The following is a 23,842-nucleotide window of genomic DNA, read 5'->3' on the forward strand; positions in this document are numbered from 1 at the left end:
CCTGAGTGGTCGGTGGTGCGGGCGTGTAATTGATGGAATACTGTTGGGGGACTTGGCGCCCTGAGTTAACAGCATTGACGGACGCGTCTTTTCCTCTCCTGTTTCCCGCGGAGGGTGTCCCAGTAGCAACCTTCTTCGAGGACTCTCCCTCTTTCTTCTCGGCCGGTCCTTCTATCTTGCCGAGCTTAACGCCGATATCAAGCCTCTTCCCGGCGTCGATAAGGTTGGAGAACGAAGACGTGTGAGCCAACAGGTGCAAGTAGTAGGCCCCTTTGAGGGTAGAGTGGAATAATTGGATCTGCTGCGCCTCACTGATCGGGGGGACATGTTTCGCCGCTCTAGCCCTCCACTTTACTGCGTAGGCCTCGAAGCCCTGATCCTCGGCCATCTCCATTGTACTGAGCTCCAACAGGGTCGGGGGCGTTTCTGCACAGTACTTGTACTGGTCGATGAATTTGCCCGAAAGGTCCGTCCATGTAGGGATATCCGCGGCTTTCAGTGACATGTACCAATCAAGAGCCGCTCCCGCCAAACTGTCCTGGAACGTGTGGATGACGAACTCTTCGTAGTCCCAGTACTGCAGCATCTTTCCCCTGTAGTGACGGAGATGGTGACGGGGGTCGGTAGTGCCATGGTACCTTTGGAATTCAGGCACCTTAATCTTCGGGGGTAGCCGCATACCCGGAAAAAGACTCCAATCGCAATCGCCGGCATCGAGGCGAGGACCACCTGATTGTAAGGCTTTGATGTTCTCTTCCATCTTCTTCAATCTCTGCTCCTGCTCAGTCCCCATTTCCGGGAGAAAGTGTCGGTGGAGCTATGGGGACAGCCTGGGTTGGCGTGCCCGGTTCAGGGATGGGAATGTTTAGGGGAGGTAGAGTTGGGTAAGAAAAGCTGATGTGGGGTTGTGGAGCTTGGAATGGGACAGGCTCGGCTGTGTGAGCAGGAGCGTGGGGGCTCTGTGCCGGGAAGACCATCGGCGGAGGAGCCGCGTAAACCGGTATGGACATCGGCGGCGGTACTAGAGTAGTCGGGTTCGACGGTGGAAGAGGAATGGCTGCCGGGAGAGTCACCGATGGCGGAGGGACGTTAGCTGGGAGGCCCGCCGGTGCGTGTATCGCAGGCGCTTCAATACCTTCCGGAGCATGGGTCGGCGGGACCCAAGGTTTTGGGTCGACTGTTGGCCCGTACCCCGGGGGCGGAGAGTAGAGTTCGAGGAGGTGTGGTTTGGAGCTCTGAGTAGGGCCATGAGCTCGGCCATGTCGGCGGCCATCTGATTGACCGTGCCCCTTAATGTGGAGATATCGCCTTCCAGTGCGACGATGCGGGCCGCACCCTCTGTAGAGGTGGACGGTGCTTGGGCTTCCGATGTTGGGACTGGTGGCGGGATTTCTCCCGAGTGTACGGGGGTGCGCCTGCAGGAGTTAGTGGTGGCAGTGCTTGAGTCATGGACGGTTGATAATAAACCGGCGTCGGTGGAGTGTTCTCCTCGGAGCTAGCAAGCTGATTGTTCTGTGCCATCTTCGATTGCAGACGAGTGAGATAACGGTGTGGCGCCAGTTATGGTTACCTGTATTAACAAGTGTGTAAATTCTACGCAAACGAGTTACGTTCTAAAAATAAAAACGTGTGTGAAATAATAAATAAGGGGATGACGTGCATGAGATGCATGGATTTGAAAACTAATGTTGTCACTCGCATTGATTCAAAAGGTTTCTAAGATACAATGCAATTAAAAACAAGCCCTAAGTCGTTCTTCCACCGCGCTCAGGGTGCGAGTGACTGTTGCCGTGGAGAGCACCGATTCAGGTGAGGGCCTGGTGGAGGCGTCTATCCTAAGGGGTGCGTGGACCTCCACGGGCTCTCTTCCTGAACCTCTCCAAGGCGACATTCGCTCGTACCAGCTCCTGCTCGCGCCTCTGCAGCTCGGCGCGGGCCTGGGCGAGCTCTCTCTGTAATTGCCGCTGATCCACAAGCTGCTCGTCTTTCTCTGCGACTTCCCGACGAAGGTGATCTCTCTCGGCCCTGAGGTTAGCAAGCTCTGCTTGGATGGCCACGTTCGGGGTGAGAGGCGCTCCCGTTGGTCCGTTATCTTCAGCTCGTGGAGAGTCGGCGGAATCCTCGTGTGCTGTAGGACCCCACCGATAGAAACGGAGGACATATTCCTCGGTAGCCTGGAAATCCTGTTCTTCAAGGGTTGGATGCTCGGGGAAATACGGACGCTCAATGACCACGGTTCGCCACGCGTCCAAAACCCGTTCGATGTCTCTTTGGCGATCTACGGATGTCTGATCCTCCCGCCAAGTGTGTTCGAATTTAGCCCGTGCCGTGTCCTCGGGGACTGTCTGCAGGCTGCCAAACTGCCTCATCACTCGCGCCGGAAAATATGTGGTGGACCCCGCATGACTTACGAGTGGGACTCCGTTAAAATCAGAACACCTAAGGGCCGCGGGTCCGGGTGGCATCCACGCGGCTCGCCACTTAAAGCCCCTAGGTGGTATTTCGCGAAAAATTTTCATCCACTCGGAAATCTTGCGTTCTTCCACGCGCACGAGGGACAACAATCGAGAAATGATCGACTCAGAACCATTAAAATACATAACCGGGCGCACTAGACCGAAGGGGTTTGCGTGGCTTTGAAACCAAATTTGTAAGAGGATGGGGGATCCTCTTATTCTTCGGTCGCGTGTTCTCAAAACACGGTCGAGGGACCGAACGGTCTCCGCCACAAGGGCTACCTCGTAACCGCGCCCTCCGACCACTTGGAGGACAACACCGGCAAGGCCGCATCGATGAGACTATGCGAGCGAGGGAATAAGAGGGTCCCAAAGATTAGCAATAGAACAGCATGACACAAATCCTTTCGAAGAAAATCCCCCGGACCCTATGCGCTCGGGACTCAATAAAAGGAGGAGTTTCTCGATTGCAATCTCCGTGCTGCCGGAGTATGCGAGAGTTCAGCATTCAAACGGGTCGTAGGAACCCCGAGTAGGCGTGAGACTAGGGTTGGTCGGGTGGTGTGGAAGTTGGGTTCTACAATGCCGTGGACAACTGCAGTCCGACCGATGAGTGTCCGGTACTCCTCGATGGTTGGCGTGAGCTCGGTACCCTGTATATCGAAGACGGCACGACTTGGGTTCCAGAATGCGATGGCGGCCTCGAGAAAATTCCAATCTACACGTCGGGTAGCCAAAAAGGGAACATCTCCCGAACGCAGCGATATAGTGGCGGTCGACCGGGCGTAAAGCTGTCCATATGCGGGCAATCTCCTCGAGTGGCGGTGTGACTCTATCGAGGCGGGACAGGAGAATGAGTGCGCCATCCCTTACCAAGATGAAAGGAAGATCGACTTAAGACTCATCAATGGGAATGACATCCTAATTTTGAAAATTTACATGATGCATGCTTGCGAAAATGTAAATGCCCACGGCTTAATTCATGATACATGGTACATGTACATCGCTCTCGAAATAGAAAAGACTCAAGTGGCACGCAGGCCGACTCAACGGACTGTTCGTCGAAGCCAGGTTGGAGGATGGCATGGAGCTCCTGTAGAATGCATGGTTTTAGTGCTACAGGGACCGTGCTACGTAAGGATGGGGGCTCCCGACTCAAGGGTGTCAATTCCTTGAAATCGAGCGGGGATCTTTAGGGGCCTAATCGACGGTCCAACCGTGCGACGTACCCTTACTCGGAACCCCTATTTAACCTATGCTCCTATTACCGGTCGTGGGACGCGACCCATAGGTACCTAGAAGCTAGTATGATATGCAATGCATGTGCGGGAAATAAAAGTGCGTAAGTAGATAAGCGGGAAATGCGGAAAGCGGTAAATAAACAAGCAAACAAAGCAAGCGGGAACGAGCCCGAACCCTCTAAGTGTCCCCAGTGGAGTCGCCAAGCTGTGCGCACCCGAATTTCGTCTCGTCGGGGCACGGAATGCGCGCGCCTATGCAACGCGGCTTGGGGTGTCCACCTTCCCGGGGACGCGCGACGGACGCACGTGAGAAGGAGTCGCCACTTGCCATTTTACGACCCGAAGGTCGAGGGCCGGCAAGTTACCGGGTCTAGGGGTACAGGGTACACCTAATTGCTAAGGCATATGGTCTACGAAACCCAAGGTTCCGAATTCGGGGGTTCTATTACATGCGAGCCTATATCTCGCATGCCCTATCGGTACTCTAGCTTGTCTAGGCTTACCATTTTTAATTTAATTACCACTTAATTAAGTTCCGCTCATCTTACGCGTTTTGACACCGTAAATTCGAAGGAACACTCCGACCGTCCACTCTCCGACCGGGATTCTTACATGAATGAATGTACAATATAAATCCTTACATTGTCCTCTCAAATAAATAAAATACAAGTTACAACAACTGAATCCCGGTCGAATTGCATTCGGTTATTATTCCACTCGTGCTCACCGTGTGGTTTGAAAAGAGACCGAAATTGAAATTAAGATGTGCGCTCAGTGTTAGGGGAATTGAACCCCGTGATCTACGATTGGGGCGTTGGACCCCTATGAATCGTGCCCTGAAGGATCGGGCTCGATCCACATAGCAAACAAGTGCAAGAATGTTAACAAGCGGACATAAATAAACAAAAAATGGGGTTATTGTTGCCGAATTTACGTAATTAACCATTATTAACCGGGGTATCTTGTCATACAAATCCTACCCTAAAGCAAACAAAGTGGGTACAAGGTGTGAAACGATCAAGGATCGCCTCGGGAAGGTATTTCGCATTTGGCATTATTTTCAAGGACTTGACGTACGTGACGTCCATTGTCAAATCTTGTGTTTGTGGATTGCTTTTAGAATTGTTCTATGTTGTGACACTACGGTTGTTACAGGTTATTACCGAACATTGATTCCACCTGTACATCCTAAAATCTAGTGCCTATCCCACTATTGCCCTTTTGTCTTAGCCAAGTATATAATTAATCCGGTATTTATTATATTTTGAGCCAATCCTCCCGAACTAACTACCCGAGACTATGCTAGAATAACAAAAACTCATCGGTCGGATAGGGCGGGCTATGCAGATGAACCTGCGCCTAGATAGGTAGCCCATCCCTACCCTGATACCGCATGTTTCTCTTATTCTAACCCTAGGGGGTGTCGCTAGGTTGCAAATAGACGATTTTGCCCTTGAGATAAAAATTGTTTTCGGAAAGAGAAATTACGCGGTGCGGGCCATCTCGGCCTGTGACCGGCGCTAACCGATCCCTGGACCTTCCAGGGTTGTCAAGAACCCTAAAAGAGCCAAAAGATCGGTTAATCTATCCGGAAGTGATCTAAGAAGAACTTCCACGTCCCGACCTGAGTTTCCTGAAATCAGGTGAGGCCTCGAGTCAAGACGCGCAAGTCCTTCCTAGACATCCATGTCACATCGAACTACGTGTCTCGAGTTTTATAAAATTTGCAAGTTTTGAGGAGGGCACAAACGCATGTTTGCAACCTATCAACGCGTGTTACCGGTTTATTACCAATTCGTACAAAATTATTAGGGCCAAGTGAATTAATTAATCGTGTGAACGTCAAATTACCCCGTTAGTGAATTCATTGATTAAATTAATTAATATTTGCCAAATGCTCTAAATATTCGGGTTTCGGACCATCGAACCGATCATTGATGGACCGTCCGATGCGAATCCTAATTCCCGATCGCCTTAGGATTTAAAAATTAATTTTAGGTCGAGTTTGCAAGATTAACCCGATTCATGTGAGGTTTCGATTTAAACGATAAAGCATTTTAAGCACAGATCAAGAGCATATCACCACATCAAGCACGGCGAACATACAAATTTACATGACCGGTGCCGCCATGATCATGAAACACATACAAACATACACGCAAACACGATATCAACGAAATCGATAAAACGGCACCGATTCATGGAAAGCGAAAAATCATGCAAAAGCACACACGTTGTCATGCCGTATACATATAATCACAAGAATAAAATATTTAAACATGGCACACACGCTGTCGGTCGGTGATCCAAGTAGGAAAGAGCTGGATGTCTTTGAAAAATGTTCAGGACTGATTTGAAAATTCCGAAAGTTAAGGGACTGATTTGCAAACTCCGAAAAGCTCAGGGACTGATGTGAAAATTCGAAAGGTTCAGGACTAATGTGAAAATTCCGAAAAATTCAGGAACTGATTTGAAAATGCAAGAAGTTTAGGGACTGATTTAAAAAATTCCGAAAAGTTCAGGACTGATCTGGAGATTCCGAAAAGTTCAGGGACTGATTTAAAATTTTCGAAAAGTTCAGACTGATATGAAGATATTAAAATAACCGGGACTTGACTGGAAACAATTTTAAAATTCAGGGCAGATCTGAAAATAAAAATTGCGTCCTCTGTACTGAAATGAGAGACAAAACGAAAAGTTTGTAAAATCGAGTTTGAGACAAATCCGATCACCCGTACAGCCCAATAATATTCATTTCACATCATATTCATCCAAGTAAGCATAATATTCAGAAGCGGAGTCCTAAACATGCCACTAAGTTGGGGATTTACCTAATTCGGGAGATTGGGGGTGAATCTGTAAAATAAGAAAAAAATTAAAAAAAAATTAAAAAATTCGCCGGGTAATTGGGCTGCTGAGGAGGATTGGGCCGGACTGGGCCCTTGAGATCTGGGCTGGGCCGATTGGGTGTTGGGCCGAGTTGGGCTGTCGGTGCTGGGCTGGGCGTCGGCGGCGGACTGGACCGGGCCTGCTGCTGGGCGAGCTGGATGGCTGGACCGAGCCGGCGTCTCTGGAGAAACCCGAAAAATAAAATCGACCAGGTTAGTGTACGGGAAACCGAGAGCAAAGGGGTCGAGGGAGTTAACGGGGTCACGAGCTCGAGGAACTCCGGGTTTCCGAGGGCGTGTGAGCTGAGGGAGATTCCGGAAATCGAGCTCTGGAAGAATCAGTGTGATAGCTGGAGTTTTCGGAAGTTTCAGCCGTGGGGGGATTCGGGTGAGCTGAGGGAGTTCCGTTCGGATGCTATCGAGCTGAGAGAGAGCGTGGGCTGGGGAAATTTTTCCGGGAGAATCGATGAGCTCCCGGGATTTTTTCGTCTGTGAGCTCCGACCGTCTTTTGTCCGTGAGCCCCTTTTCCAGCTGCGGTTTTTCTTTTAAACCGAGAGAGAAGAGAGAGAGAGGAGAGAGAGAGAGAGTGCGTTTGCGTGTTCGAGAGAGGAGTCGCGTGCGCATAGGGGTTGGCGCGCGGCAGGCAGGCTCGGGCGCAGCGGCAGCAGAGGTCCCGAGACCGGTCCGTTCCTGCCAGGAAGAAGAAGAAGAGAAGAAAAAGAAAAAAAGAAAAGAAGAAGAAGACAGGAAGAAGAAGAAACGATGAAGAAGAAGAACAGGAAAATGGGGGGAGGGGGGCCTGGTCAACGGTCAAAGTTGTCAGACTTTGACCGTTTGACCCTTTTTTTTTTTTTTTTTGACGCGCGTATAAATTGAAAATTCCATCTTCTTGATCGGACGTCGAAAAAATAATTCGAGATTGCCATCGTGTTCAGAAAAATTCGCTGATCGATATTGTGCGATGAATTTATTTTCAATCTCGAATTTTGTCCCGAATTTTGAAAATTGACGTCGATGTACGCGAAGTTCGAAAATGTCCCAAATAAAATTAGTGTTAAATTAGGCAAATTGCTATTTCCAAAAATGTCCTAAAAAGTCGTGAATACTCGAGTAATTAATCGGAAATATTTCCCTCACGAGTGGTAAAAATGGCGATTTTGCCCCTCTGGAGCCGGTGGACCAAAATTGGGTGCTGACACTAATAAATAAATAAATTTTCATGGGCTTTAGGTGTCCACGGCCTCGATGGAGGAAGCCATTGGATCTAATATGAATCACTTCCATATGGTATTCATCGCATGCGAGGTTTCAATTTCAATCATCCTTATGGGCCACTGATATAAGCCCACGAGCCCAGATATCACAGGGCCCAAGCGGGACCTCTGTGTGCGAGCGCGCGTGACTGCGTGTATATGTGCGTGGACAGGCAGACAGGACGAGACAATCAATCCCACATCGATTGGCCAAGGAGTTTGAGAGGGACTGCGTTCATTATAAAATCAAGGGGAGGTGAAGGAGTGATTCCTATCTTTGCGCTTGGGGCAATGACGCAGCTAGTGAGGTTCTAACCGAGGCGCGTCAATTGCTGGTTGAAAACTATTTCCAAATCCCCTCTTCGGCCTGGGCCTTGCCCCAGTGCCGTGGAGAATTTCTGGAAGGGCTCCCCTCCCTCGGACGGGGTAAAGCCCTACAATACCCCTCAACGAAGCTTTCTCCTAGCATTTAATAACTTCCTAACCAAATAATACAGAATGAGATGATATAATTTGAAGTTCGACGAGAAATCGATGTAATGTAATGGAATACAGTAATGCTGGGAAGACCGCGTTTGTTTGGCTGGCTGTGAATTTTGATTCAGAAATCGATGTAATTCAGTGGCACACTGAATTACATAGAGAGATCGCCCAAACTTTTTGAGTTGTCTATCTAGTATGATATCGAGAGATCGTCCGAGCTTTTCTTTGAACTTTCTAACTAATATGATATGATTTGAAGTTTGATCAAGAAATCGATAATTCGGGACATATAGTCTTGCTGGGATTGTTCGTGTCTTAGATGCGCTTTCATTTATTATTTTCTTTGTATATCTTTCTATTTTGTTCGTCTCTTTATTTTCATTATTTCTCTCAATTTTATGTCCTGTTCTTGGCCAATGAAAATTTCTTACAACGGTAGAGAATCAGAGCTAGCTCAGCAAATGTTTTCATAATATAAGTTACCATCAGCGTTCATTGTTCTAGCACGCTGACGGGGACTAGGAATAACCAGAGGAATCCTCATAAATCCGAAAAACTCATCCACAGCAATAACGTCCGAAATTAAGAAAAAGATGTTATAAATTACCATAGTTTTAATTATACCATCTATTTAATAGTCAAGTCACCGCAATTGACAACTCCCCTTTGAAGAAGACCATGGAAATTCAATTCGATCAGCTCTTGCATTTCCATATGGAATACGAGACAAAATCGGATATATCCACGTGGCCCAAAATCCAACGGCCAGGATTTTATCTGATTAAGAGAATTCGTACTAGGTAATCTTGCGAAGGTTGCCACAACACGTACATTTTACACATATAGAAATCCCTCAAATTGTGACTGACAAATTTAGAGCCATCCACAGCTCCCCAACCCCACCCCCCTTTGAACGATTCCACCATTTTTCCCCTTCTCCCTCAAGAAAACAAAATCAAAGTCTTTCAATTCCTTCAACCTCACGTATCAATTTTGAATCTTTGACCCCCTCGAGAAGTTTGGAATAGTTCCCTAGTTCCTTTCTTTGGTTTTTCGGGTGGCGAATGATCGAGCGGAGACTCGCGGGCCAGGGAATTGCTATCGGGATATGGAGAGACCGGTCATCGGGAAGTACCGCAGGGGATTCCTGTTTGTGTCCGTGGCAGCTTTCGTCTTCTGGGTCGCGCTGATTTACGTGTTCAATCGGGATGTCGTGGTCGATGGAGAGATTGACATAAAGCCATTGGCTGATCATGTGGACCAGGTGGGCGGTTCGGATGCGGGTGGTACCAGTGATAAGGACGACTTCATGATTCATCCCAATGTGGTCGAGAAGGCTGAGGAAAATCTTGTGCAGACATCTGGTTCGGGTGATAGCGTGGGGAATGAGGAAGAGGTTCGACAGCCTATGAGGAATACTGTCAGCGGAGACGATTCGAATGAGGAACCGGATGATAGGACAGGTAATGATGAAGAGGTTCGGCAACCCCAGGGAAATGTAGAACGCAGGAATGATTCGCATGAAGAACCGGTCAATAGCACCAAGAGCGGAGAAGAAGAGGTTCAGCAGCGGCCTCTGAGGGATACCGATTCGGATGAAGAGCCGGTCGGTAGCCATCGGACCGAGGATCATGAGGCTCAGCAGCCTCTTAGAAAGGAAGTGGAAGGTTCCAGGTTGAACGATCAAGAACCGGTGAATAGCATTAGGACAGACAAAGAGGTTCTACTACCTCAGCGAAATATATCTGATGGGGTCGGGGATGGATCGAAAGAACACCCGGCTAGTACTGATTCAGCCAAAGCTGGAGCGGATGAAGCAGTCGAGGAGGAGGCGGTTGTTCCTGAAACGGATTCGTGTGAGGGCCGGTACATATTTGTCCAGATTCTGCCTAGGAGATTTCATGTGGACCTGCTGAGGAATTGTAAGTCCCTCAGTGCTTGGACCGACATGTGCGAGACTTTATCGAACGCGGGCCTTGGTCCGGAGTTGCCTAGTAATGAGAAGGCCCTGTCGAAGACCGGCTGGTACTCGACGAATCAGTTCTCGCTCGAGGTTATCTTCCACAACAGGATGAAGCAGTACAAATGCCTGACCAATGACTCCTCGATAGCGACAGCGATCTACATTCCCTACTATGCAGGCCTTGATGTGGCCCAGTTTCTATGGCACTCGACAAAGTATCGGGATATCGGGCCACAGGAGCTGGTCAAGTGGCTGCGGGCCAGGCCGGAGTGGAAGCGCATGTGGGGAAAGGACCATTTCCTGGTCGCCGGGAGGATCTCGTGGGATTTTCGGAGGGAGACCTTCAATGACTCCGATTGGGGCACCAACCTACTAGTCCTTCCCGAGGTCAAGCGAATGACGAGTCTGGTCCTTGAGTCGACATTAATTCCAGATGCTACGGACTTTGCGATCCCGTATCCGACCTACTTCCACCCGTGGAGTGATGCTGATGTGATCCATTGGCAGAACCAGATGAAGCGTCTCAAGAGGTCATACTTGTTCTCATTTGCCGGGGCCCGTAGGCCTAACTTACCAAACTCTATCAGGGACGAGATCATCGATCAGTGCCGGGCCGTGAAGAGCAAGTGCAAGCTCCTAGAGTGCTATTCCCGGGGCAACACTTGCTACCGGCCGGTGAACCTAATCCGGCTATTCCAGGAATCCGTCTTCTGCCTTCAGCCCCAGGGAGACTCCTACACCCGGAGGTCGACCTTCGACTCGATCCTCATGGGGTGCATCCCCGTTTTCTTCCACAGTGGGTCCGCCTACGATCAGTACAGGTGGCACCTCCCAAGCGACCACACCAAGTACTCGGTCTTCATCCCCGAGGCCGAGGTGAAGAAGCGGAAAGTGAACATCGAGAAGGTGCTGAGCGAGATCCCCAGGAGGAAGGTGGAGGAAATGCAGCAGGAGGTGATAGAGCTCATCCCCAAGATCGTGTATGCGGACCCAAGATCGGAGCTGGAGACATTTGAGGACGCATTCGATCTAACGGTAAAGGGAGTGCTGGAAAGAATAAAGACGCTGAGGCGGGAGGACCCTTGATGATCGGGATATTAACGATTAACGGATGAAACAGAGGACTAATTAAATTTCAGTCGATAGGCTAGGGAACTCGTTCCTAGGATGTTAACGGAACATGAAGAGGCATTGGAGGAGACAAAGATTCAATGTAAATTCTTTTGTAGGATTACTCTCATCTGATAGAAAACGATTATTTGTTGGTTGGTTGAATTGCTTGAGAGTCTCATTGCCAGAACATGGGAAATCAACAGGGTTCCCTGTGTTTAAAGATGTTCAAATTGCAATGGCATGACGAATGTGAGGCGGTTTAAACGGTTCGGCGTTTGTTTCGCTTAAGTTAAGTCTCAGGTTCGAGTCTTGTGAATGCAAAAAATCAATGCTGTGAGAGATTTACCCATTAATGAGCCGACCTGGCTCGATTGTGTTAATCGAGGTCTAATTGAGTTTTCAGATATCAAAATTCACACGAAAAAAAAAAAATGCAATTGCCTGTTGGCTAAATAATAAGTAGATGGTTAGATGGTTGTTCAGATATTGCACAAACACTAGGATTTTCTCTGGCAAGCAGAACTAACAGCGTTTGTAGTCCAACGGTTAGGATAATTGCCTTCCAAGCAATAGACCCGGGTTCGACTCCCGGCAAACGCATCTAATTTATTTTTGTCCCTTCTAATTTTGATGTGACAGCAAAATATTCACAATTTATTAGTTTAGACTAATTCTCCTTCCTTATTGGCTAGCTAGCCTCCCACAGTCCTAAGGGAAAAAGCCTTACTTAGAAAACTTTCTTCTTTCCAATCAATTTCGATTATCGGGTCGAGACAGTGGATTTTATGATGGATGAAGGAGAGCCGTTAAAACATTAGTTAGGAGACAACAGGCGTTGCATGAGCAGCAAGCACTGATGCTGAACCGCTGAACGGTGTTGTCACGCCATAGCATTTCTCTCCCGATCCATGAGCCTAGTCGTTTTCGGGATCAGCTTGTCCCGACCACGAGGTGTTTACGACATTGAAGATATCAAATATGGTATGATGGCCCAAAAATGCCAAAAAGGCTGCCGTCTCCGGTAACTAATTTTGGGCCATAAAATCTGCGTCCAATCATATCAATCACTCGCATTATCGGACGAAAGCCCCAATCAGATATTTCCGCGCCGGAACAGAAAAGTCCACGTCCTCTCAAGGGTATTCTCGTCAAATCGCACCCGCTCCTATATAAACTCCACCGCCGTGCGGATCCGCCCATTTGTGGCCGAGACGGGCTCGCAAGCAACGCTCTCTCACAATCCCGGCGTCGTTTTATAGCCTCTCATGCCGTTCCCTCCGACTCGCCGTCTCTCTCCGTCACGCGACTGAGGAAGGGAAGTCCACCGCCGTTTGATGGCCGCGAGCTCCTCCTCTATAGCTCCTCAGCTGGTAGGACCGAGGGCCTCCAGACTTTCAGCTGCTGGCCGGGCCGCCGGAGCTCCGTTTCTGGTCCGGGTTTCCGCCAACGGTAGCGGAGCCACCGCCTGCAGCGCGAATGAGCTCGGACTTGCCCAGGGTCCTTCCTGCATATTCGTCGGGCCTATAGAGACTGCCAGCAAGGAAACGCTCGAAGCTCTGTACCGCCAAGTAGGTCTTAGTCTTGATTTTATCGATATCGGATTTCCACCGTTTTTAGCTTCTCGCGTTGTAGTTAGCTCAGTATTATGAAATTGTCGATTCTTACGAAGCTCATCAGTTGAAGTCGAAGATCTCATTGGTCGGTAGCTCGTCAATTTTGATGCTTGATAGGACTACCGCAGCATATTCAAATTCAATTACTCAATTACTGTTGCTATGATAGTAGTCGATCTCAATTTTCAGGAACTGGCCTCGTTAATGGATATTAAGCGCTCAGCTTGCAGTTTAGACTTGAGATTCGTATTACAGTGGCAAAGCAAACCTCTCGTAGTTGAGGGCATCTTGCCACCTGATAGACTATGGAAGTTTTAGGTCCATTAAGTACATGATTGTGTATTTTCATCTCTGAAGAGTACAGTGACAAGCCTTGGTTTATCGCAGCGTAGTGTTTTCATATTATTAATACTGCTCTCTGAAAGAAATCACGCATTTACTACGTACAGGCTCGAGATGCTTACTATAGTGGCAAGCCTTTGATAGTTGACGACATGTTTGATAGAGTGGAGGTGAATTATGAAGTTCTTGAAAATTTATCGTCTTGTGCTCATTTCTCTTTCTGGCTTTTTGGTGCCCATGTTTTCTGACATGAACTTCAAAAACAGCTGAAGCTACGTCGGTATGGTTCAAAATCAGTAGTGAAGTACCCCCGCTGCAGTCTTCGGCGGCAATCAACGTATGCTGATGCAGAGGTGATTCTCTCTGAAGCCTTAATATACATAATTAGATTCTAAGTTGGTGTTTTACAGAGCTCAATCCTATTTGCACAATATTTCATTCGTATAAATAAGAAACAGGCATAGTTGGAAGACTATTGAAGTTCTTGTTTGGGTCGGCGAATTACCTTTTTTTTCTTCACTGGAAGATTGATTGAAATGGATGTAGGGCAGGAAGATTTGTCTCAAGCTTTTACATTGGCGAGCATATGGATACTGTTTCTCGCAGTTGGAGGCTCTGCTTTTCTTGTGCCTATCCTTTACACCGTTGGGCTAGCTTCTCAAGATGAATTTAACTCGGGATTTGCCTACAACAGCCAAGCCCTGCAGCTTATGGCCGTGGCTAATGGCTTTCTCTTCATGGCAATGGGATCGCTGATTGGCTATCCAATTGTGTCAGCCTCTGGTAAGATCCTCTGCCAGCGATTTGCTTGTATGTTATTTCTATTGGTTAGACTGTTATTATCCTAATCCAGGAATCTATTCAGGAACATTACCAGAACTCTCGTCTTGACTCAATACGAGAACTCGAGGATAACATTGTATTTGCACATGATTAAATCCATTTTTCTAACATTGGACCTTTTATTGAGCAAGTTAAGCAACAGTTTTGCATAAAATGAGTCCTGCTAAGGATTTCCATGGCAAAGAAAAAATGCAGCCAGAGGGAGAAAATGCCTTACCATTAAGTTTCGAATAAAAATAATTCTTTTGAATTAGGAGCAGTTGGATGCGGCTAGTTAAGTGTTGGTCTCTAGACCTCATTTTTATTTGACTGCTGAAGTCATGCTTTACTGAGCTCTGTTTTTTCTCACAGTGAAAGTGCTCCAAGGTCTGTGGAGGAATGACTTGGCTGCATTGAAAGGGGCTTGCCCGAATTGTGGGGAGGAGGTCAGTCAGAACACTAACTCTTTGTCCAGAAAAGGCTTGACGATGTATAATTTATATCTATATATAAATATATATAGATACATGTATATACGAATGACCTTTTGTCATAATTTGGAGAGTATTAGAATTTTACCAGTTATCCTTGCTAACTAGTGATATTTCTATGCAGGTCTTTGCATTTGTAAAGTCAGATCAATCTAATGCCTCCCCTCATAAAGCAGATTGCCATGTCTGTGAATCTGGATTGGAATTCCGCACAAAGGCTGAGGTATGGAATGCTCCTGTCTCACAGTTTTATACTTGTTTAACCTTCAGATAAAAATGAAGAAATAAAGACATGCTGCGATCAATTTACAAACAAAAGGATGGTTTCAAGATGTACGTTTCTGTTGGCAGATATAGTTAATTTCTCATTTCCCTCCCTTTAGATAAACACGCTTTAGCAAATCTTTCTTTCAGAAAGGTACTCTCCACTTTGCGAATGATTCGTACAGTTGGATGATGCAATTACAAGGGTTTACTATTTATTGAATCCATGTTTGAGCGTTTATTGATCACGCTGAGCCTTTATTTGCTGTCCAGAAATCTGTCTCCAAACTTGGGCGGAGGTGGGTTTATGGCCGCATATACCTCGTTTCGAGGAGAGGGAGAGGTCGACAGCAAAGATGGATTTAATCCCCCTTGTACAACAGCATATAGAAATTCTTTCCAGCCGACCAAAAATCTATGGTTTGTTTGTGGCTGCAAGACAGATGGTATACTCGAAGTTCCCTTACAACAGGAAACAGAAATCCTCATTCCGCTTGTTTTATCCAATAAATACATATTAGCAAGAAAGGCAGACCTTATAAGATGGTATTTCATAGTTGCTATGTACTGAAGACTGATCTATTGAATTATTTTAGTGATTGTTTTCTCCTGTATTACCGATCTGTAGTATTGCTTTTTGAGCAAAATATACTGCATATCTCGTCCCAGGTAATATCGACCAGGATGAAATCAGCTCCAAGCTTTACTGTCAAAGATATTTCTTGCACTCAAAGTATTAGGACCATATGGAACCTAATATGAAAGAACGTATAGAAGAAAACTGGTTCTGACTTTCGTATAGAATGGCAGCTTCCTCGGACGAGTATGCTGTCATGATATAAGGAGACTGTCCTGAGATAAAACTATCAAGAAATTGTGGTAGTGTCGCTTCATTTGAAGATCGAGACAAATCTTTGATAAGCATTCTCTGACAAGCTATAATCATACATCAGTAAACCTGCAAGGCCCTTCTCAAATGCGAGTCCTGAAACAGCTATCCAATGGGGAAGAAAAAGAAAGAAAAACCAAAAACAAGGAGCTACTGCTGCTCTTCAAAATTAAATCTTGATACATCAAGACAAAAAAGTCGAATAACATTAGCAAATAATTGACAGTTTTTGATCTTCGGGGGCATAGCCGGGCTTTCCGACCCTAACTTTGCCCACGTGTCCATCAAAATCAGAAGTGTGCCAAGCTGTAGACTAGAATCCAAGCAAGCTGCAAGGCAAAGGTAACGATGCCTAAGTTAATTTCTGAAAGAGCATTCTTTCTCTACAAACACGGGGGAACAGGGAAGGGATGCCGACAGACCAGAAAGAGAGTCAAGGATGCGAACAACCCCTCCTGAAGGAGAGCCCCATGACCACCATACTCTTCCTCATCAATCTTTAATACCATTGCGTAGTAGCCATAGATGATCCCAGATGATAGCACCAAAAACCTGCAGCGCATTCCAGAATCTAAATAAATAACTCCCCCAGAAGTAGAATCCTCACCCCCATAAGCATCTTTCATTTTTAAGGTTACAACACAGGGAGCGCCATCACAAACTTTTAACAGTACAGATGTTCTCAGGGATACATGTTTGGGTCATGGATTCAATATACCAGACCATTGGAGAATGACCGGAACTGAAAGAGGAGCTGCTCTACTGGCACTACTGCCCACTGGTAAATTTCTGTCTTAAGAGTCCCAACCAAAGACGGGAGGAGTATGCGGATAGTTTTAACCATTCGGCTAAGGTTCTGAGATACTATCACATTCAGGTAGGAATTTACAGACCACCGAGGGCACAATTATCAGCATAATATTTTGCCCAATTTAGTGGAGGCTCCTAAACTTAACTAATTCATAGCTTAATTAATAGCAAGTACTTCATCCAATCGACGGCTTTCGAAGCATGAAATTGGCCAAACACAGAAGCATCCAGAAGGGGAGGTGGAACAACTTACATGACTATCCATATGCCCCCAGCCAACGGTATGGCACCGCAGAGCAACCCGCACACGAGCGCCACGAATTGTCGTATCCAGTGCAATGCATCTCCCAGCTGATCCTGCAATGGCGGAAAGGAAACATCAATTGTAGCTTCACAACATGCTAATAAGAAGTCCAGAATAATAAAGGTTATTGCTTGAAAAGTTGCACGCATCTACTGCATATCAAACTTCAATTGCAGTATACGATCACGGCGATCAAGGGAAAGACAGTAGGAATTCACACATACAAACACCACAGCCTATAATCTGATTCAACTACTCATTAAAGCATAAGCTCCATGAACATTGCAGATTGAGGTACAGTTACATCTTCCTATCGAATTGGAATGGATTGCAGGCTCTATAATCTGATCTAACGCAGAACCAAAAAAAAAAAAGAAAGGCCGTTGCTTGACTTCGATATGATGAATGAAGATAGAATTGCAGCGAAAACGGAGCTTACCTTGTCCCACGAGGCTTCTGGATCCAACCATTTAGCCAATTTCAGTTTGAACGGAGACAGATGTCCGTTCGTGTGTTGTTGCACATGGAGCTTCACCGATTTGCCTTCCTTCATGATTGAAAAGATCGGAGAATCTCCGGCGAAGGAAACTAAAGTTCCAACCACGAGTTAGAGCGGGAAGATGTGGTCGGGTTGCTTCGGAGATCGGATCCCTGCGAGCTAGGGCTTCGATTCCACCATAAATCAACTCCGCGACGAAGAGGATGAGCAGTGCATTCCTTCTTATTCTATTATTTTAATATCGCAAAATTATTAGATTAATAATAATAAAAAAGGAGAGAGAGAGAGAGAGAAAGACGTAGTGGAGTGGATGATGTGATCATGATGATTGATCAGAAAAAGACGGACTCGTTTGATCTGGAAAATAATCTTTTGAGCTATTACCAGTTCGCCCCTTAAACTTTATAAGGTTTTAAAATACATCCCGTAGTCTCAGTTTTTGGCATTTTACCCCCGCATCGTGCTGCCTGTGAACATAACATCTCCCACCAAGAACATCGAACGACCATAGAATTAACAGAGGATGTCAGCCAACGGATATGCGAGGAGCCCCGCACCGTGTCCTAAAAGGTATAATATCCTAACACATGCATATAATCGACATGTAAAAACTGTAAGTAAGATATTTCTCTTTCGCATAATTTATGTTTCTAACTCATGCTGCCGTTTATGTATATACTCATTGCACCATGCTCACGGGCCTCATCCAGCAAAGAATACTATAAAACCGATGAGTCGAATTCTACAATGGGGTACGGAACAGAATGGCCTGATATATCAATTATCAAGACTTCGGGTGTGAACATGAAAAATTTTCCTACTCCATATCCTTTTCATATCATTCGGTCATGATCGACAACTGGTGATATGGGCTCTCTTTCGAAGATGTATTGGTCTGGGCCGTTTGTGTGAAGCCTAAAGCCCGCCTTTGGAATACCTGGGCCCAGCCCATCATGATCTGCCTAATTTTGCACCTCGATGTTGAAGGATGCATCATTTTGCTCCTTGAAGTCTTACATTGATGCCGTCTGCACTCCTAAGTCGCCAATATGCACCCTGAAGTTCGCACTTCGCATCGCATTAAAATGTTACCGTTGTTTGGGAGGTCGTCACTATCTGATATAACGATCTAACTCACACAATAATTCAACTTAAACTATCATGTAATATGACTCGCGTTATTCCACTACAGGAATAATATATATTCAAACTGCCTATTATTTCTTTGATTGGGGTAGAACTACTCTCACGTATCAGTTTGATGGTGTACTATGTCATACCCATCAGTGAGGCTTTAATCGCTATGTGAAGCGCATCCGGGTTATGTTTCCCGAATACATGCATGTAATACGGCACTTTAATGAGGTTTTGGTCTTTGACGATGCAGGGAAAACAACAAAACTTGAGGGTGCAAATGTGAAATTCTCCCGCGAGATATTTTTCCGCGACTGCATTTTGAAAGCGCGTGGGAAGGAGAGAGAACCTTTCCTTCGTTATTTAAAAAACAAAGACAAATAAATCTTTCTGGAAAAAAAAAAGAAAAAGAAAAAAAACAAAAGCCAAAACCGCCAACGAGTCATCGCTGTGTTCCTCCCTTCAAAGCAAATCACATATCCTCTCTCTCTCTCTCTCTCTCTTTCTCTCTCTATATATTCAATTCCTTCAATCCCTCTCTCTCTCTCTCCGTGTATCGGTCCGTCGTCTGTCTGCGGGCCTAGGAACCATCGAGGAGTACCGGAAGGATTCCATTTCGCCGTTGCTCGGCTGCTGCTTCTCCATTTCTTTGGGTTTGAGCATCGGGGGGAGAGAAGAAACATGGGAAGCCCCAAGAAGAACCAGAACAAGGGCTTCTTTGCCGCCATGACCTCCGGCATCTCCATGTTCGGCAACGCCATCCACAGATCCGTCAACGGGTGCCCTCTCCTTCTCCCCCTCTCTTATCTCTTTCTGCTTGTCAACTCATTCGGTCGTCCGATCATCCATGATTTAATTCGGGATTCGGTAGCGAATTGCTGCAGTTTGAAGTCCCTGTAGCTTCTTTCCGCTGCAGATTGGGTTGTTTTTCCATCGGGGATTGACTTTTCATACTTGTTTGATGCACGATCTGCTGATTGTGCGTCACTTGCTTGTCATCATGACCCGAAGAAGCTGAATTGAACAATCACATATGCTTTTGGCTTATAGCTGGAAATTGGAATTGAATTCCAAGCTTCACTCGAGCTCTTCCAATCCTCGTGGTATTGCCTGCTGTTCCAGCATAGAACTTGCACCCAGCTGGTGTTTGAGCTGCTAGATGATCTGGTCGATGTAGGAATTTCGAGCTCGTAGGGACATGTTGCATACCATCTCAATGCTCCTAGATTTGGGATACCCGTTTAGGTGGATGGAGAGGGCCTTGCAAAGTTATAGTTTATGCTGTGGCCGTCATTAGATATGCTCACCTGAAACTTCTTGGACTTCTTTGACAACAGTTTGGAAATGCAGTACTGCTTGCGTTTGGTTTTCGAGTTGGATTATGATCTAACTCAACTTGATTTCGTGCAATGATTGCAAGTTTTGACGAATATATTGATGTGTGAAAATATATATATATATATATATGTATGTATAAATATAGATGTGAAAGTAGATGGAGAATTTATTATTAAAAAGTTTATTATAAAATGGTTAGGGAAAAGTATGAGTGAAAAATTATTATTAAATGGAAGAAAAAAGAAAAAATAGTAATGATTATATTGTTGAATTTCGGGAAAAATAGAGTTGAGTTGGGTAAAGTTGGATTATTATCCAAAAACCAAACGGATAATTTAGTTAGGTCTGACAACATGTCAATGGTATGGTGATTTTGGGGCAATTACGATTATGTAATCCGGAAGCCCCTCCGTTTTTGCTTGATATGGCAGAAAATGTTGTAAAATTTATGCATTTGTATTGTGACTCTGTGATCTTTGATTGCTTTGTAATCGATACTGATGCTTGTTTATTCTGAATGGTTCTCTTCCCTCTTCTTTCCAGCTTGCTTGGTTATGAGGGACTAGAAGTCATAAATCCTGAGGGAGGTAAAGAAGATGCGGAGGAGGAAGCTCATAAGGGAAGATGGAGGCAGGAGGTATGCTATTCCGTGCATTATTTACAGTCATGTACTGTTATTCTTGTGTTCCAAAATCTTAAGGATGACGATTTCCTTCATTTTCTAGGACCGAGACAGTTACTGGAAGATGATGCAAAAATATATTGGTTCAGATGTCACATCGATGGTGACACTTCCTGTTCTCATTTTTGAGCCAATGACTATGATTCAGAAAATGGCAGAGGTTTGCGTGCCGTGCTTGGGAATTTATTCATGTTTTGTCCCCCTTTCTTTTAAGCCAATACTTACTGAAATACTACAATTATGTGATGACAGTTGATGGAATATTCTCACTTATTGGATAAGGCAGATGAATGTGAGGATCCCTACATGCGATTGGTCTATGCAAGTAAGTATACTTCTTGGATACTTATTTCCAGACTACTGAAGCTGGTCCACTTGGCTGACTAATTTTGTTAATGAACTCTCAGCTTCATGGGCCATATCAGTCTATTATGCCTATCAGAGAACCTGGAAGCCATTCAATCCTATTCTTGGCGAGACCTACGAGCTGACGAATCATGGTGGTATTACATTTATCTCGGAGCAGGTGAGTCTGTGGTAATAATGGAACTACTCGTCTGTCGTTTTATCTTTATTCAATATTTTTGGTGCATGCTAACGTTTCATAGTGTTGTGCAGTCCTTTCTCCTCATCCATTTCTCTCTTCTTGTGGCCTACTTAATCAGTTTTTGACAATGCCTTAATGCATCTCTTTCTGAGAGATAAGAACAGCATTTAATTGGCGTTGATCTGATAGTATTTGCTGTCTGTCTTAGGTGAGTCATCATCCTCCTATGAGTGCTGGGCATGCAGAAAATGAGCATTTCGCTTATGATGTGACATCAAAGTTGAAAACAAAATTCTTAGGGAACTCTCTTGACGTTTACCCTGTAGGAAGGTAAAGACACGCTTCTCCTAGTAGACAATAATTGCAATTGGCATGCATATATGTATCTTCGAACACTTGGACAGACCCATATAACTTCTCTGACCTGAATGCAGAACACGCGTGACTCTCAAACGCGATGGTGTGGTTCTAGATTTAGTTCCCCCTCCCACTAAGGTAAACAACCTGATCTTCGGAAGGACTTGGGTCGATTCACCTGGGGAGATGATCATGACAAACTTGGCTACGGGAGACAAAGCTGTACTGTACTTTCAACCATGTGGCTGGTTTGGGTAAATAGCAGATCTCTTTGTTGCATGGCATATCATGCGCTATCTGCCAGCGGCACTAAATTGAATATTGTTGTTGATTGCAGAGCCGGTCGTTATGAGGTGGATGGATATGTTTATAATGCAGCTGAAGAGCCAAAGATATTGATGACAGGGAAGTGGAATGAATCAATGAGTTACCAACCATGTGATATGGAAGGGGAGCCCCTTCCGGGTACAGAGCTAAAAGAGGTTTGTATCTTTATCCGTGCTAATGAATCAATACTCATAGCCCACAGGGACTGTCTTCTCAAATTCTTTTTAAAATGTTAGTCTGGAATCTCACCAACTACTGCTTTTCATTGGCATTCTGCAGGTCTGGCATGTTGCCCCGGTGCCAGAAAATGACAAATTTCAGTACACCTATTTCGCACACAAGTTGAACAGCTTAGAGACTGCTCCGAAGAAGCTATTGGCATCAGATTCTCGGCTTCGTCCCGATAGATATGCACTTGAGAAGGGTGATATATCGAAGGCTGGTGCCGAGAAGAGCAGGTATAACTCTCTCTTTATCAGATCTTTATGCTAGGAAGTTGTTTTTAAACATATTCTTTGGAGGTCTGGTTTTTATGTTTTCCCTCCCAATCTTTCAGTTTGGAGGAGAGGCAAAGAGCAGAAAAGAGAAACCGGGAGGCCCAGGGCCATAATTTCGCACCTAGATGGTTTGATTTAACCGATGAGGTCACCCCTACGCCCTGGGGAGACTTGGAAGTGTACCAGTACAATGGGAAATACTCCGAACACCGGGCTGCTGTGGATAGCTCTGACAGCATCGACGAGACTGATGTCAGATCTGTTGACTTCAACCCATGGCAATACGGTAATCTCTCCACGGAATGAGAGGACGTGCCCGGTTGTTGATGTTTTCTGGCTTTCTGCTGGCTGCTATTTCGATCTTTGGGTTTGGAACTTTGGTGTGAAATCTTACGTTTTTCCTAGATTGCCTCGATAAGATTATATTTACAGTAGATTTTTCATTTGTTAAATCTCATTTTGGATATTATTTTCTCTTGTATCACCAAACTGCATGTCGTGCTAGCGCGATGTCAGAACCAAAGATATATTTCTGTGTAGTGAAGGAAGTTCATACAAATGCTTTCCTCCTCATTCTTCGATCCGATTTGAGTTCACTCTAAACGCGCTGCAGAAGTATAGAGGAGAAGAAAAATGAACTTGCAGTCGTTTATATAATAATCGCAGAATGACCGCCTTGGGGTTGGTTGTATTCCATTATTATTGTTTATTTTATATTATATATCCAGTGAACGAGACATGTCCCAATTTTGGTCATTTTCCATTTGAATGTTTACATTCCAATTCGATCCATCATAAAAGCTCGTTGACACTGCGGCTTCAGCCATCACATCTGACCATGTGAGGAAACACCGAAAAGTGTCTTACGATGTCAGCTAGCTTAGTCATAAATATCTGAAAACGCTTTGTATATACGTGATCCGGATCGGTGTGGGGTCTGCCCGGATGTTTTATATGCAAGTGGTGCAGCCGTCTCATTCAAGTAAAAGATATGGCTGTCATGACTCGTACATCTCGGCCGAGTGGTCTCGGGATTTTCCTTGAGTGAAAAGAAATGGTGAGCTTTGCTTGTATGGCAAGGTTAACAACGTCCAGGTGCAACGAGTGGGCCTGGCCCACGACTAAGTGAGCAAAAGTTGGCCCAGCCCACGACAATAGTGGGATCGATCCTCCACTTGTTTCCAACTTCTTTCCCTTCTCGACCGGAAATCTCCTTAATGCAATTGCAATTCCAATTCCCACATCCTACTCAAGGAGAAGGATTCTTTCTTTCTTTCTTTTATATATATATATATATTAAAGGGTAAATTACACTGGTGGTTCAAAAAATTTTACAAATATTTCAATGTGGTACAAAATATTTTTTTTGCTATTTGATGATACAAAATGTTTCGAAATTGTTTCAGTATAATACAAACCGTTATCTCCCTATTGACGCCGTCAAGCCGTCTTTACAAGATCTGTAATTTTTGCACCATCACGTAACTTACGTAAAACATTTTGTACTATTAAATTACAACTTCAAAAC

General features: G+C 45.4%; 4 protein-coding genes and 2 non-coding genes across 7 annotated transcripts; 5 read left to right on the forward strand and 1 right to left on the reverse strand.

Moving 5' to 3' along the window:
- Positions 1-8,112: 8,112 nt before the first annotated feature.
- Positions 8,113-8,273, forward strand: LOC116202101. The gene has a single exon (XR_004155984.1). It is a non-coding gene; the product is annotated as a U4 spliceosomal RNA (small nuclear RNA).
- A 938-nt stretch (positions 8,274-9,211) lies between these two features.
- Positions 9,212-11,662, forward strand: LOC116199056 (probable xyloglucan galactosyltransferase GT14). Its single transcript, XM_031529346.1, has one exon. It carries the CDS (start codon positions 9,431-9,433, stop codon positions 11,369-11,371), a length of 1,941 nt encoding a protein of 646 aa, XP_031385206.1. The 5' UTR covers positions 9,212-9,430; the 3' UTR covers positions 11,372-11,662.
- Positions 11,663-11,926: 264 nt separating this feature from the next.
- On the forward strand, positions 11,927-11,998 carry TRNAG-UCC. The gene has a single exon. It is a non-coding gene; the product is annotated as a tRNA-Gly (tRNA).
- Positions 11,999-12,582: 584 nt separating this feature from the next.
- LOC116201007 (PGR5-like protein 1B, chloroplastic) lies at positions 12,583-15,547 on the forward strand. Of its 2 annotated transcripts, XM_031532061.1 has the most exons (7): positions 12,584-12,966; positions 13,461-13,523; positions 13,620-13,706; positions 13,905-14,136; positions 14,548-14,621; positions 14,791-14,889; positions 15,204-15,547. In XM_031532061.1, exons 1-7 carry the CDS (start codon positions 12,733-12,735, stop codon positions 15,294-15,296), a joined length of 882 nt encoding a protein of 293 aa, XP_031387921.1. In that variant the 5' UTR covers positions 12,584-12,732; the 3' UTR covers positions 15,297-15,547. The 2 variants fall into 2 exon arrangements, with proteins under 2 accessions (XP_031387922.1, XP_031387921.1); XM_031532062.1 differs by lacking the exon at positions 13,461-13,523 and having other exon boundaries at positions 12,583-12,966.
- A 247-nt stretch (positions 15,548-15,794) lies between these two features.
- On the reverse strand, positions 15,795-17,698 carry LOC116201009 (uncharacterized protein RAB5IF homolog). Its single transcript, XM_031532063.1, has 4 exons — positions 17,373-17,698; positions 16,883-16,986; positions 16,242-16,371; positions 15,795-16,148 (listed from the first exon to the last, which is right to left on the reverse strand). Exons 1-4 carry the CDS (start codon positions 17,484-17,486, stop codon positions 16,110-16,112), a joined length of 387 nt encoding a protein of 128 aa, XP_031387923.1. The 5' UTR covers positions 17,487-17,698; the 3' UTR covers positions 15,795-16,109.
- A 1,322-nt stretch (positions 17,699-19,020) lies between these two features.
- LOC116201034 (oxysterol-binding protein-related protein 3C) lies at positions 19,021-22,887 on the forward strand. The gene is made up of 10 exons (XM_031532101.1): positions 19,021-19,345; positions 20,448-20,541; positions 20,630-20,746; positions 20,839-20,911; positions 20,994-21,112; positions 21,342-21,463; positions 21,568-21,744; positions 21,828-21,972; positions 22,097-22,275; positions 22,374-22,887. Exons 1-10 carry the CDS (start codon positions 19,248-19,250, stop codon positions 22,618-22,620), a joined length of 1,371 nt encoding a protein of 456 aa, XP_031387961.1. The 5' UTR covers positions 19,021-19,247; the 3' UTR covers positions 22,621-22,887.
- The last annotated feature ends 955 nt before the right edge of the window (positions 22,888-23,842 follow it).

Source organism: Punica granatum, chromosome 3, assembly GCF_007655135.1.
Source record: "Punica granatum isolate Tunisia-2019 chromosome 3, ASM765513v2, whole genome shotgun sequence".
NCBI lineage: Eukaryota > Viridiplantae > Streptophyta > Magnoliopsida > Myrtales > Lythraceae > Punica > Punica granatum.